This window comes from Dioscorea cayenensis, unplaced genomic scaffold (genome assembly GCF_009730915.1).
Source record: "Dioscorea cayenensis subsp. rotundata cultivar TDr96_F1 unplaced genomic scaffold, TDr96_F1_v2_PseudoChromosome.rev07_lg8_w22 25.fasta BLBR01001483.1, whole genome shotgun sequence".
Lineage (NCBI taxonomy): Eukaryota > Viridiplantae > Streptophyta > Magnoliopsida > Dioscoreales > Dioscoreaceae > Dioscorea > Dioscorea cayenensis.
Window position 1 is genome coordinate 15001 of NW_024087874.1, and position 13672 is coordinate 28672.

At 46.4% G+C, this 13672-nt stretch overlaps 2 protein-coding genes across 2 annotated transcripts; one reads left to right on the top strand and one right to left on the bottom strand.

Annotated features, from left to right (window-relative positions):
• Nucleotides 1-10983: 10983 nt before the first annotated feature.
• LOC120256523 lies at nucleotides 10984-11552 on the bottom strand. The gene has a single exon (XM_039264200.1). The coding sequence runs from the start codon at nucleotides 11410-11412 to the stop codon at nucleotides 11119-11121; it is 294 nt and encodes a 97-aa protein (XP_039120134.1). The 5' UTR covers nucleotides 11413-11552; the 3' UTR covers nucleotides 10984-11118.
• Nucleotides 11438-12452, top strand: LOC120256524 (probable cytochrome c biosynthesis protein). Its single transcript, XM_039264201.1, has 3 exons — nucleotides 11438-11990; nucleotides 12072-12217; nucleotides 12357-12452. The coding sequence occupies exons 1-3, from the start codon at nucleotides 11438-11440 to the stop codon at nucleotides 12450-12452; spliced, it is 795 nt and encodes a 264-aa protein (XP_039120135.1).
• Nucleotides 12453-13672: the final 1220 nt, after the last annotated feature.

A 13672-nucleotide genomic window follows, 5' to 3' on the forward strand; every position in this document is an offset into this window, starting at 1 on the left:
GGTTTTTGCCCCAACAGACGGGCTGTCATCCAACGTTGCATTTTCTTTATTTTATAAGGAACATCGACTGACACCGAAAAGAGACGGCAAAAAGGCTCAAAGTCAATCTTCAGTGGTACCGTCCTGAGATAGAGAAAAAGTAAGCGATAATGATGTGATACTACTTCTGATTGATTGATGGATGGATGGGCAGAGAGTCTAAGTGAAAATTTCTTGAAAAATGGTTTATTGTTGGGCACACCAGCTCCTTAGCCCTCTTTGGCTCGTTAGTTTGAGTTGAAGCGCGGCTAGCGAAGGGACGAATAGAAGTGATCGACGGCCAAAAAAAGACAGGCTTTGATTGCATTGGACCCTTTTTCAATCAAGGTCAGTCCCCGAAGGAAGAGTTCCTTGCTTCAAAATCCCCCGCTTAAACGCTGGAAGTTTATTCTTAGAGGTCTCATCACTGGAGTGGATTTTTCGCATCTAGGCGGGACTCAGGGTCTCCTGTTCGTGACCCTAATTTCCACTAACTGAATGCTTCGTAGGCGTGTATAATAAAAATCCCTTCGGCCCTTGCTCGACACAGTCCAGAGTATGATGCCGATCTCTTAGGATGGACCGGTTTATTAGCGAGTAAAGAGAGCTTAGCCCTACCCTTTCGAAATTTCCCTTATTGGTTGACTGACCCCTTACCACACTGCAATCAAACTTCTGTGATTACCGCGCGGAATTGAGACCTATGTCGGCCTGATATGCATGCTTAGGACGGGAAAGAGCTTTATAATCAACTCTGCTGACCTCGAAACTGCCAATTGAGGAAGGGTTGTTCCGGCTTTCGAGCCAACAGGTGCCGGTTCGAATCAAGCTTTTGCAATGAAGTTAGCTCTCTTCTTCTGCCTGCCGCTGGTCTCCTAACTCCAGATCTGTTGGCTCTTTGACTTTAGATTTCATTGGCTTTTCTTTTCGGGGCTCTCTTAACTGAGAGAAGAGAGAAAGGTCTCTTGTCCTCGAAAAACTCTCATTTCGCCTTAGAAAGACAGGCCATAGAGCAACTTTTGAAGTTCATGATAGCCCCTAGACGCACACCGATCCGCCGCCTTGCTACTCCAACTGCCGTATCCATTACCTATGTTTCCCTTGCAGCCTTCTCCTTTTGGTCGAGCCAGTTAGCTACCGCTGCCCTGGTTGAGCTACCCGGAAAGCTCCTCTGCTCTGACCTCCTTGCACTCAACTGGTTTGGCATAGGGGGGTAAGCACACTCAAGTCATAAGGGGGAAGCTTTCCTGGGTTATCAATCCTGGGGCCTTCCCAGCACACTTTCGAGGCTCGCCCCTTTTGTTCCTCCTGTCCCTCTTCCGAACCAGGATTTACGGTCTAATTCTTCTTAAGTTAAGGTTTGATTTACGTACGGGATTTCAAAAAATAAGGCTTCCTACTTCACGATCGTATCTCCCCTATCCTCAAGGAAGTACGGGTCCTCTGTGCCTTCTTTTTTGCCCTATTTATAGCTTATAGGTTCCGGTCCCCCTTGTGCCTGACGACCTCTCCTATCGATTTAGTCTGTTCTTTCGACTCGAAGGGCTAGCTCTCGAAAAGTAGGAAGTGTTTATTATTTTCTTGGGCGCGGTCCTTTCCCTCTTCCCGTACTTTCTAGGCACTCTTACGTCCGCCGTTAACTCGGGGGGATTTTTGGTTGGCGATCTCATCTTCTCTCAGATGTATTGACACAACCCACACCCCCCTGACTCCATAGGAGACCGAACTTTACTCCTGTGAAACAAGCGGCCAGGAAGTTCAACAACTGAATAAAAATAAAGAACCTTCCTTTGAAGCCCTGCGATCACTTCCGCGGAAGGAAGATAAAAATAAACTACCGAAGAGAAAACAAAGGGTGATTGATATGCCGACTCCTGCTCTTAACCGTGGGTGGAACCCAAATTCATATTCCCACTTCCCAAAGCCAAACCTCTCGAAAGAAAGAAAGACTATGATAGGGGGTGAAAAGACAAAAGGTGTGAAGGTGGCTCGCGGGGAAGACGGACTTCATCCATATTGCGGTAGAATGGAGCAAGGGAGCGAACTCCCAGACATGCAGGCAGAGGTTGAAACCTTCGCTAAGACAATGTGGAGGACATATGTCCGTTATAGAAAGAAAGCGGAGTGGTACCACTGGACAGAAGAATCTCTTTAGGTTTACCTGTCCATCTAAGAGTTTGCTTTGAACACTGGCGGCATATGGACAATCAGTCGAGTAGCAGCTTTCTAAGGCACAATCCCTAGTCAAGCAGCTACCGGTATAAAAAAAAAACCATCTTTGCAACGCAGTTCTTCAGAACCTTCTTTGCTGCTTCTACTGCACCATTTGCTTGAGCATAATAAATGTAGCAGCTAATGCTACCATAGTCTTTCAGAAAAAGCATAGGCTTCGTTCGTTGCTTGTGAACTGTGGGTCTCTATCCATAGTCATGGTTGGTGGTTTTTGTTTTGGGATACCGAACCGATGATGTATGATCTTTCTCTTTCTGAAGTCGATGACTTCAGTAGAAGTAACATTCCCAATGGTAAAGTACTTATGGTACGGCACGTGGGAAATCTCATTCATATTCGGATCTTGCAAGACTTGATGAATATGAAACGAAAGTCGTCCTGAAATATGCTAGGAGCTTATTCCCCACCGGGCATTTTACTATTTTGTCGAGCGGAAAGAAAGCCGATTCGTTGGTCTTTTCTGGATCAGACGGCTGAAGAATGAGCTGCTTTCTCGATTTCAGTCGGAATGGTAGATCCATTCTTAGGCCATCATTTGCTTAAGACCTAGCTTCAGCTGATTGGGGAAGGCCCCCTTTCCCTGATTCCTTCCTCTCTTTGTGGGGTCATGGGCCTAATAAGAGCTTTTAGGGCCCCCTGCGCGTGTGTTTCGTTCCTCCCTCCATAGAACTTTATATGGACGGGGCTGAATTGCTTTCTGCACCTTAGCGCGCTGCTGCTTTTGCTGCTGAATGACGTCTGCATGACTTCGCGCTAGTCTCAAAAGTCTTTGGGTATCGACACCGGTGCGGGCAGGCGGAAGGCGTCCAACTGGGATATCAATTGGCTTCTTCGCTCTGTAGGTGCGCTGCGGTAGCTAAGATATACAGCGTCATTCTGATGAAGCGGGGAATGCGTACTCTAATTTTTCTTACTCTTACTAAGAAATCTTTCTTGTCTCTTTGGTTGCTGGAAGCTTGTTCCCAGCCGTTCTATTAGTTTAGTTCCTCGTCGGAAGTTTTCTGAGTTCGTCCTTCCGAGTTAATCTCGTTGCGCGTAGACTTTCAGTTTCAGTACTTTCGATGAGAGGCATTATTATTATTATGGTCTTAATGTTCGTAGGGGTCTAATTGTAGTTATTTGTTGACGCCATGCCCAGTCGCCGCGTGGGATGGCTCGCTGCATCCTGAAATTTGAAAGAATTGAAAGTGGCCTTCTGTCAGTCTATCGGTGCTATTGGTAATCTCCGCTTGCAGTTCAAAGTGTCTATCCAATCAAAGTTGCCGTACCAGTGTGTTCCGATTCGGACGCCGGATGAAGGCTAAGCCAGGTGCAGAATGGAAGTCATGGGTAAATGATTCGGGTAGCTCGCCCGAAGTCAAACGAGAAATGAGCAGCGCTCGACCGGTGTGAATGAAAAGGGCTTTCACAAGAGTCTCCTAAATACTTGGAAATAAGGTTCACGTGAAGGGGTCGAAGTAAGTGAAGCTAACCCCGTACCCATCTATTGCCTCAAAACAAAACCGAACGAATCGATCAGTTGGTAGGTGGTCCCAAAGCCGATCCGTTCAAGGAAGCCCAATTGGGGGGACCTGGTCGCAGCACTGAGGTCACCTTTAATTGCCTTCGCGTGCCCTATGCTTGGTCTTCCGTTCTGCGTGAGCGAGCACTAAATGAAAAGGGGTGGAAGTTCCTCCACATTTGATGATCGTATACATTCACGCGCGAATTGCTTTTTGATATAAGTGCTGTGCGATCCCGCTGTTCGCCTGCGTATTGAAACCTACCTGGGCTAGATCTTCCGACTCTCGCTTAAAGATGGATTGGCGGGTTTCGAAGAAGACTGGCTTTCTAGGCTAAGGAAGGAACTTCCCGGCACGCAGGAGTACGTTGAAATCTTCGCTAAGACAATGGAAGGTAACGTATGTACAGCTGACGAGAGTGAGGGGACTTCCTACTGGACGTGGAAATTCTTGCTCTCGTTCTTGCCGGACGGCTTTTGGGCAAAGGTGAATCAAGTCCATTCTCTCTGTCCCGATTATCGCGTGAGCTGAGGGGGGGAACTCGGCAGAAGATCGGTCTGCAAGAAAGGCCTTCTTATCCACTCCACGGGTTCATTTGCTTAAGACGGCTGTGCAGGGCAATCGGGTGCAGTAAGTACCGCCTCTCAAGTTGTTTAGCTCTTCTCTTCCTTTTCCCGATTGGTTCTGTGTCAGGTGAGCGGCGGAACTTCTTCCTGTCAGGCAGAGCTTTGCCAAGGCGTATTTTCCTACGTGTGATCGGTCCGGAGTGAAACAAGGGATCAAAGCTTGAGGCGCGAAGTCTGACGGATCGGATGCAATTCTGAAGCTGGTACATGCTGCACTGGTCCATGTTTCTGACAGGCCTGGCATCCCTTAGCATATTTTATACAATCGGACAAGATGGTTGGCAAGTAATGGCCATGCCTTCTGATCAGCCAACGCATTTTATGCCCCTGCTTGATGTGATCCACATACTCCATCATGGACTTGAAACAACATTTTTTATGCTTCTTGCTCACTCACACACCTGAGGATCAGTCCGTCCAAGGCGGGTCTCCCTAATGAGAAAAGACAATAAAGAAAAGGGTCTTACAAGTTTCAAAACGTGTATTTGACGGGCCTACAGATGGCTTTGCGAACCTTGTACGAGTGATCGCATGCTGAGGACCCTAGCTTAAAGAGAGTAATGAATGCCTGATGATCCGAACTACCAATCGCCTTCACGGGCTCTTTCTTAATGGCCGAACTTCACCGATGAGAAGCTTAGCGCCCTTTCCTAGCCCGGTCCAGGGGTTGGGTAGAACCTCTATGCCATTTTTGCTTCTTGAGTCTTTTTCCTTTTCCCATATCAAGACAAGAGGGGATCATCTAGCCCACTATGGGATTGATTGTCCACTAGGGGATTCTAGGGAGGAATTGACCGATAGCTCACCGAGCGTCCACTATGGATTTCTAGGGTCGATACGAATCATCCCATTGCCGAAGTTTGAAACTTGTGGCAAATCGCGATCTTTTCAGCCCATTTCAACTAAGGGGCAGATTTTTCCAGCTTTATGTATGTCGACATCGGGATATTGACGATTATGGATATCGTTTTCCTCTTTGTCTAAGTTCGGGAAGATAGTTGCCACTTTGATGTGGACGTGGACCTCTTGATAGCGATGAAGTGATCGCGAGACTTGGAATCTGGTACAGAAGGGCGCTAAGCGTAGGCGACATGCCTCAAGTTCCTAACTCAATCCTTTTTTATAGACTTTTGAATGAACCGCCCCACGCTAATGAATTCGAAGTCCTCCGGGCCAATCTTTCTAATTCAAAACGATCGGTAACGTCCCCCATCTGACCCGTTGAAGATCCAAAGGTGGGAGGCGCTCAAATATGCCATTGATTACCTTGATTTATGAGCTTGAGCATTGCAACGATTGATAAGCTGCTTTGGCGCTGTAATCTCGTTGAAGGATTCCAACATGAGAATGACTAGCTTGTTGGCCTTCCATGTGCAATGCTATGAAGAACTTCTGTCTTATAGATATAGAATTGAAAGCCTTCCTCCTATTCCGCCTAAGCCTGTCAATCGAGCAATTGAAAGAGGTGCTCTATTCAAGATCGCAAGGAGCTGTAAAAAGGTGCTCAATGAATAGGTGCAGGGTCACCTTTGCTGGAACAGAAAGTCACAATCCACTCACAGGGAGGGTCCTTCCTTCCAATCCATGTCGGGAGGAGCGGTCATTTCCTGTCCCTATTGTTCTTCGTCGCCTTCAGTGAGACTTTTTTTGGTCCTTTAGTGGAGGAGATTCGTTCACATCCGTTTAAGGCCACGGAATGGAATGGACCTACGATCAACAGTGCTGGTTCACCTGGCCAAGCGGGAGCTCTGTTCTGTTACGTAAGCGATATCCCCTAGAATCACCTAGTAGGAATCCGTCTTGAGACTTTGGGAGAGTATCACCCGCTCTACGTCATTGAGGGGTCTTAAAAAAATGTTTCTTACAAACATTCTAGCCAATAAAAAAAAGAGCAAAACCAACGGAACATGGTAGGCCAGTCATCCGCCAGATTCATCCGCTTCTTCATTCGACGAAGCAAGGAAAGGTTCTTAAATAAGATAAGGGGAAGACGATTTGGCATCTCTTATTTCTAGAATAGGTCGAGCATGACTTCTTTCAACTATTATTCGTAATAGTGATAGAATGAGTTTGATTTTAAGCTCTAAAATAGGTTTTTGATAAAGTAGGGCAGAATCATTAGCTGTCAACTGTTCGTAGTCAGCAGTGGAAGAGGGGGTAGCTTTGATTGCTCAAGTCGCACTCTGTTTCATGGTTGAATGTGAAAAAGAATTTCTTTTGTTTAGCGACAGTCTTATAGGGATGATGCTTTCCCTTTGCGTTAAGGAAGACCGGGCAAAAGGTAACCGCTTTTTGCTCACCCGGTGAAAGGCATAGTAGGTACAAATGCTATTGGTTGCTTGACTTCCTTACCTCGGGGAGCTTGAAAAAGCTGCTAACAATAAGAGTTTTTTTTTTTCTTTTATCTTGCGACCTTCCATGCCAAACAGGGTTGAAGGGATCGATCCCAATAGCCTTCACGAGGAGAAAGATCCATTCTTTATAGCCGTTACGAAAGCTCCCGAATAGAAAGAGGGCTTTGCTGCTTGACTGCCTGAACCAGGTCCAGGTCTTGCATTTTGCATTCCCGCTGTTGACGTCCCATCTAGTTAGCTAGTTAACGGTGAAACCTATTTTTGAATGAATAGCAGGCAAAGTAAAGTCCTTGCTACTCCGGGTAACATTTTTGATTCTTTTCTTTAAGGTCACAGGTCAGGTGAAGCTTACTTCCTGCGGTAACCCCTAGGCTATGTGACCAGCAGTATCTATTTCACTTTCAAAGAGACTTTTTTCAATTTCATAGTTTAAGTAAAACATTATCCGAGACCCAGAAGAGGAAGCAGGGAAATCGGTAGCTATTCTCTCATAGAGACTCCGAACGAATGCTTAGTTTTACCAAGAATTGCATTGCCTGAGGCGAACGGACGCTTAAGTAAAGGCTACTTCTAATTCTTTCTTCGTTTTGGTCCCCGGATAACTTATTTAGGAGTGAAAGAAGCCAATTAAGTATACTTTTTTTATTCAACTAGAGCTTTTGAGATAACCAGTCTAGGTGCAGTGCGAGCTAATACTTCAACACCAAGGCAAGTTTTTGAGGAAAAGGAGCGGATGGTTCATACTTCGAAGAAGAATCTTTCTTTAGATCGAATGCGGTGTTTTCCTGGCGATGACAAGGTCAAGCAAGGGAAGGAATAACTAGTTGATTCGGAATCGAATCCGTTTTTATTTTAAGCAAGTGTTCCATAGATTCCGCTGCAATTGAATCTGGTGCAAAGTCAGTAGTACTAGGGCCTTCGAGTGGGAATTTCCTTCTATAAGCAAGTGTAGCGAAGTCGGGGCTTAAGTAAGGCAGATCCTTATTCTTGGGAAGTAACTTCCGGATTAACTGATTAAGGATAAGGAGTTCCAGTCGAAAGATAAATGAGTTAGTTCAGGCTCAGGGGGGCGTGAAATAAAATAGATAAGAAAGGCGATTCCTGATCTGAAGAGTTGAGTTGCTATGGTGGAATCTGTTGAATTTTTGAAGGTGGCCTTACTTATACTTACTTATATACTTATATAAAAAAGTAGTTTTGATCCCGGCTCCGGTCAAATGGATTTAGGAAAGCTCTCCCTTGATGCTTTGTTAATGCCACAGTTCGTTCATAGAAAGATGAATGCTAAAGACTTTTAAAAGAAGAAGGCGAGCTAGCAGATGAGATAAGCGTAGAAATTCACCCGAGGCCGACTTAAAGTGGATATAGTTGATCCCGTTAAAAGGGGTTCTCTCTCTCTTGATTAAGTCATTTCGCCTGGACGAATAGATGACTAAGGACCCGTTAATGGTCAACTTGAGGACCAAGAGCACGGGTACCTCCACCGTCCGGTGCCCAACCTCCCCCAAGGTCTCATTAGAAGCGGTTAGTCCTCCGAAAGTCAAGCACGTTGTGGAGCAAGCAATTCGGGGCTTCCACTATCTTAACTTCATGTCAGAAAGGGTTTCTGCTGCTGACTCAACATGGGAGGGCTTTCTTTTTTAAAGCACAGGGCTAGAGAACAGAGCCGGTAGGGAAGGTGCGATTGAGCGACCGTCTGTAGCTGAACTTGCCTCTCGGAAGGAGTCTAGATCCTAGTTCAGCTGGACTCTCTCGTTCTTCCAGTTTCCTTCGATTCTGTAGATTAGTCATCTGGACTCGTCAGTCTTGTTGGTAGCCCGTAGTCCCTTTTCCAGTCTCAAGGAGGGATTCAGATAGAACCGATTCAACAACAGAGGAAAAAACTTCCTATTCCAAGGAGGTGGGAAGGGCTTTCAGCCCAGACTAATTCTTCTAGGTTAATTTCTTTTCCTCCAAAGAAGGGCTAGGTCTGTCTAGGGTCACTCGACCTGGAAACAACAGTTTTTCCTAAACTAAATAAAAATAGGTTCCTTATGCAAACTGAGATCTTTTTTTCCGGTTCGGGGAGGGAATTCGATGAATCTGAAGCAGCAGATACCAAAGGAGAATCAGCCGAAAAAGGAATATTCCTTTGAAAGAAAGGGAACGAGTGGAGTATACGAAGCGAAAAGGGAAGGTGGGAGGGTAAGGTAAAGTTGAGATAAGATCGTAAGAAAGGATGGGCTCTCCGCCGATCCTTATTGGGTAGGGATAGCTCGCTTAAGGAAGACTACCTTTGGAGCTAAATATTCCTGAATTCTGAGGGAAGTGTTATTCAATTGACCATGGGGCTCTACCCTTCCTTACCGAATTCATTCTATGCGAAAGAGTCTCGCGCCAGGAGCGCTGCTGTAACCAGTTCTGATCTCAAGCACCCTAACCTTTGTTGTGAGGACTTATTCGCCATCGGCCGGTAATACCCAATTCGCGTAAAGGTAAAGGGAGGGCGCCTTACTAATACTAAATAGGGGCACTTAGCTTTCCCACAGAGGTCGGTGGAGAATGCCAGATCTTCCAATTATTCAACCGAAAAGCGATAGCTAAAGGCAGTAGAGAAGAAAGATAGGGCATTAGCAGCTTCAACTCGAGAAGCAGCATCCCCATCCGAATCCGCTGAAGAGGAGACCTTTGGCTCTGGAGTTCATAGTTCATTCCGCTAAACAAGCTGACCCAGCCTGTAGGAAGGGGTTTGAATCCTATAGCCTACTCTCCTGTTGAGTTTTTGTCTTTCGAAATGTTGCTTACAATTGAGTGAGGAAGCTTGTAAGAAAAAAACCTTAAGCTATAGGGCTTCCCTAGAGGGATGAGGTGGTCGTACCGCTTCTGGGACCACGATATGCACCACCAGGGGCTGTTTTTTTCCGACAGGAGTTTGATACCTTGACTCCTCCGCAGGTAAGCTTGTTCTTCTGCCTTCGTTTGCGTGGATGACCGATTGATGCTATGTGGATGTAGATCACCTGGAGGCCCTTTTGGAGATAGGGCCTTACGCTGCTAGGCCAGCTGTAGCTATATCTGATCCGTACTTCCTTGCCCGAGTGGAGCTGATATACCTGGACCACGTCGAGTGGTACCTGGGTGAGAGAGTGTTACGGCAGTTTGGGATTGATCAGCCATCTGATCCGCCACCCCAATCCTTCCATGCATCGCGGACGGGTGGAGCTGCTAGATATAGCTTACTGGACACTTTCAGAGATCAGATTAGGCACTTCAATGCTGGAGGAGACTTCTTCGAGATGCATTTGACCGACCGCGAGGACTATGTTGAATGGTATGCCTCAGTGTCCACAGGACCGATCCTTCCTCCACACATGAGGATAGGGTCGAACTACGCGATCAGGGGAGGTCAGGCTGCTTCATGGATTGCTAAGCTGAGGAGAGACCTGGATACTATTTTATCCGGGAGCGCGAGACTTCTTTAAGTATTCTCTTCTTGTATGGATGGCTTATAGATGCTTGTAGGCCTCCTTGTTTTTAGAGTACCCATGTTGTTCTTGTAGATTGCTGAGTCATCACGGCGAGCTTTCTTAAATCCTTACTTCAGGATCGTATCAGAGAGCTCGAGACCCAGTTGAGGAGCCGAGCTCTCTCTTAAGCGGACTTGAAAACTACTACAGTTACAGTGGTACACTCCTCAGATCAGAGATATAGGGACCACCATGCTCGTCCACTTTCTTGATAAACGACTCGATGCATTTTATCTTCCTTGCCGCTGAGACTGAGACATATCAAAAAGATCTATTACTAAAAAGAGATTGGGATCATCCTGTGGTTACCGGATGATGGGAATAACAAAGCAGAAATTAGGAAATGAGCACAAAATAAATGTCAATAAATTCATTCTCTCATTATTCGTTATTTCCGGGTCTTTTCGTTGCATTCACTTACAACAAGAAACAACCACCAGCGTTTGGTGCAGCACCTGCATTTTGGTGCATTCTTCTTCCTTTCTTTTGGTCTTTCGTTTCGTCATATTCCTAATAACTTATCCAATTACAACGTATTAACCGCTAATGCACCTTTCTTTTATCAAATCTCAGGGACATGGTCTAATCATGAGGGTAGTATTTTATCATGGTGTTGGATCCCAAGTTTTTATGGATTCCTTCTTTGTTATCGGGGTCGACCCCAAAGCCATAATGTCTCAAAGCGAGGAGGCTATAGAGAAACTTTTCTTTTTTCCTTTGTCTCGAACTTAGTGAAGAACTCAATTCTCTCTCTCCAACAAAAAAGTGGGGCTGCGCCCCAGTTGTACACTCCCTTCGTTCTACGAACCCTTGTAGATTCTGAACTTCGTTCGCGAAGGAACCGGACTTTTGACGGGCCAGCCCTTTTTTATGCGCCGCTTTACCCTGGAAGGAAAATGAGCTTTGCTCTTCTGGGCGCTGGGCGCTCCCGCGGTTCGCGAGAAGGAAAAAGGACTAATCTTTTGTTGCATCTGGCACGAGATGAAAAAGAGAGAGCTTCGTCTATCGATGAACAGCGGATTGACGGAGCTCTTGGCATTGCTTTGTTTTTCTCTCCTTTCCTATCAGCGAGTTCCGATCCTTTTGTTCGAAATTTCTTCGTTCGTACCGAACCGCTTGCAGAATCAAATCCTGTTCCACAAGATCCTATATCAGCTATACATCCTCCTCGCATTTATGCCGGAAACGTAGCCAGTGCTATGGGCTTTGGCTTATGTAGATCAAAAATGATGAATGGGATTGTGGCACTCCACTCGCCGCCAATGCGGAAGGATGCCGCCGAAAAGAATGGAACGCTGCTTCGCTCTGCTGTATGCGTCGGATCCCATATAAGAAGCTCGCTCTTTACCCGATCATTCAAACATTTTGTGGGCACAAAATGCGCACCTGCTCTATTGTTGCGTAGCAATAGAAGCCTGCTCATCTTGCTTCGGCGGCGCTTTTTCGCCTTCTCTTCGCTCTGGACAGGAGCGCTAATGGACACGGGGAGGGAGCAGGCGAAGCGTGTCGTTCGTAATGGAAAGAAAGAGACCACTACTTCGCCTCTTTGTTGGACCGCCGGCGCGAACACAGTGGTCTCTGACCAGGACCAGGAACCAATTCGAATTTGGATCTTGACATGTCGGTTGTTTTTAACCGTAGGCATCTCGCCAGGAAGTTGGTGGGCTCATCATGAATTAGGTCGGGGTGGCTGGTGGTTTCGGGATCCCGTGGAAAATGCCTCTTTTATGCCTCGGGTATTAGCCACAGCTCGTATTCATTCAGTAATTCTACCCCTTCTTCATTCTTGGACCTCGCTTCTTAATATTTTGACTCTTCCATGCTGTGTCTCAGGAACCTCTTCAATACGGTCCGGATTGCTAGCTCCCGTTCATAGTTCTGCTACAGATGATACACGAGGAAGATTTTTATGGCGGTTCTTCCTTCTAATTACAGGCATATCTATGAATCTTTTCTACCAGATGAAGCAGCAGGCATCGGTCCGTAGAACCTATAAAAAAGAGATGGTTGTGGCGCGAAGTACTCTTGTGCACCTACGTCACTCGGCTCGCGCGCAACCCCGCCCCATTATGTTATGGAAGAATTTAGCCAATTGCTGGCTCCGAATAACAAGCGCAGCAATTGGCTGCCGGATTTCGTCCCGTCCGTAGCGCTTCGGAAGTCACTGTGGCGTGGCTGAATGTAGAGCAGTCCGCGACGGAAGCCTTTGATTGATCAGTATATTATTTTACACTTCGGAAGATGGTCAAGGTAGCTTGCTTCCAAGCCACTGCACGAAATGCGCATGTAGTCCTTCCTGCCGGTAGCAAAAACAGTGGCATAGCCAATCAAGCTTCAGCCGCAAGCAAGTAGTCCAGTAGCCAGAAAGCTAGCAGCAGCAAGGGCAGTGAGCAAGCAAGCGGTAGCCAAGGATAGGGCTTTGAAGCGGTAAGTTGCGGGGTAGCCAGGCCCAGTAGGCAGAGCGGTCCAATCAGGCCAGTCAGGGATAGGAAAGCAATAGCTGAAGCTCGCCCCAATAGGGAAAAGGGAACCCTTTCCAAGACCTCATACCTCCAAAGCGTACTCAAAGAGTGTAGGAGCCAACTCTATTGGAAGAGGCACAGGGGGAAAGGAGTGGGGAATCTCTATGCGTGAGGGCTGCCTTGAAAAAGGATGAGAGGTGGGAACTCCTTCTCTATCCTACAGATCTGAAGCTCGCAACCTATCAATGGGTTGAAAAAAGGGACGGGACAAGGATATACCAAATGAAAGCCTTCTCGAGAGACTCTTCTTGTTTTGTGTAGTTGAAGATTTAGTGACTTTGCCAAATGAACCATATCTATACAAAAATGATAATATCGAGACCACCCGCTCGCCTCTCGTGATTAGCTCCTCGCGTACGCTCCCGCTATGGAAATGAGTCCTTCGTTTAGCTCTCGTCATTGGTCAGTTCCCCTCACTCAACCTCAATAAGAAGATCCTCTTATTCTTATTGAGTGAGTTATTGACTTATTTGATTCGATTGGCTTGGTCTTTTACCCGAACGGAAGAAATGGCTTTTTTTTTTATGCGTATGCTCCTACACCAGTTACTACAACAGACTGATTTTTTATTGATTTCCTGACTTTGGTTCTTGTTAATACTACCCATTAGTGGAGCTAGGAAATTCGGTTGTTTAACCTGAGGCAATGAAATTGTTGCGATGGAAGTTTCGGCTATTCCCTTTGCTTGTCTTCCTGGTCCCGCGGACTCGCTTTCTCTCTCGATTGAAGTTTCGGGATCAGTTGATTATGCCCGGTGCGTGTGCCGGTTAAGGTTGACAGTGCCTCTGACCGCCCCTATCTCTAAAGGGGCTTATGTGACTGGTCTCGCTGACTTAACCGCTGACAGGCTTTCATTCTCATATAGATCTCAAACAAATGCTTTTTTTATTCTATTGTATGTAAGGATGGATG

Bases quoted from the DNA above. Each gene is read 5' to 3' on its own strand.
- LOC120256523 (XM_039264200.1), bottom strand. From the start codon at position 11,412: ATGCGAGGAGGATGTATAGCTGATATAGGATCTTGTGGAACAGGATTT.
- LOC120256524 (XM_039264201.1), top strand. From the start codon at position 11,438: ATGGGCTTTGGCTTATGTAGATCAAAAATGATGAATGGGATTGTGGCA. The intron at 11,991-12,071 runs GTATTCATTCAG...GCTGTGTCTCAG, and splicing joins TCGGGTATTAGCCACAGCTC to GAACCTCTTCAATACGGTCC. The intron at 12,218-12,356 runs GTCCGTAGAACC...TAACAAGCGCAG, and splicing joins AGATGAAGCAGCAGGCATCG to CAATTGGCTGCCGGATTTCG.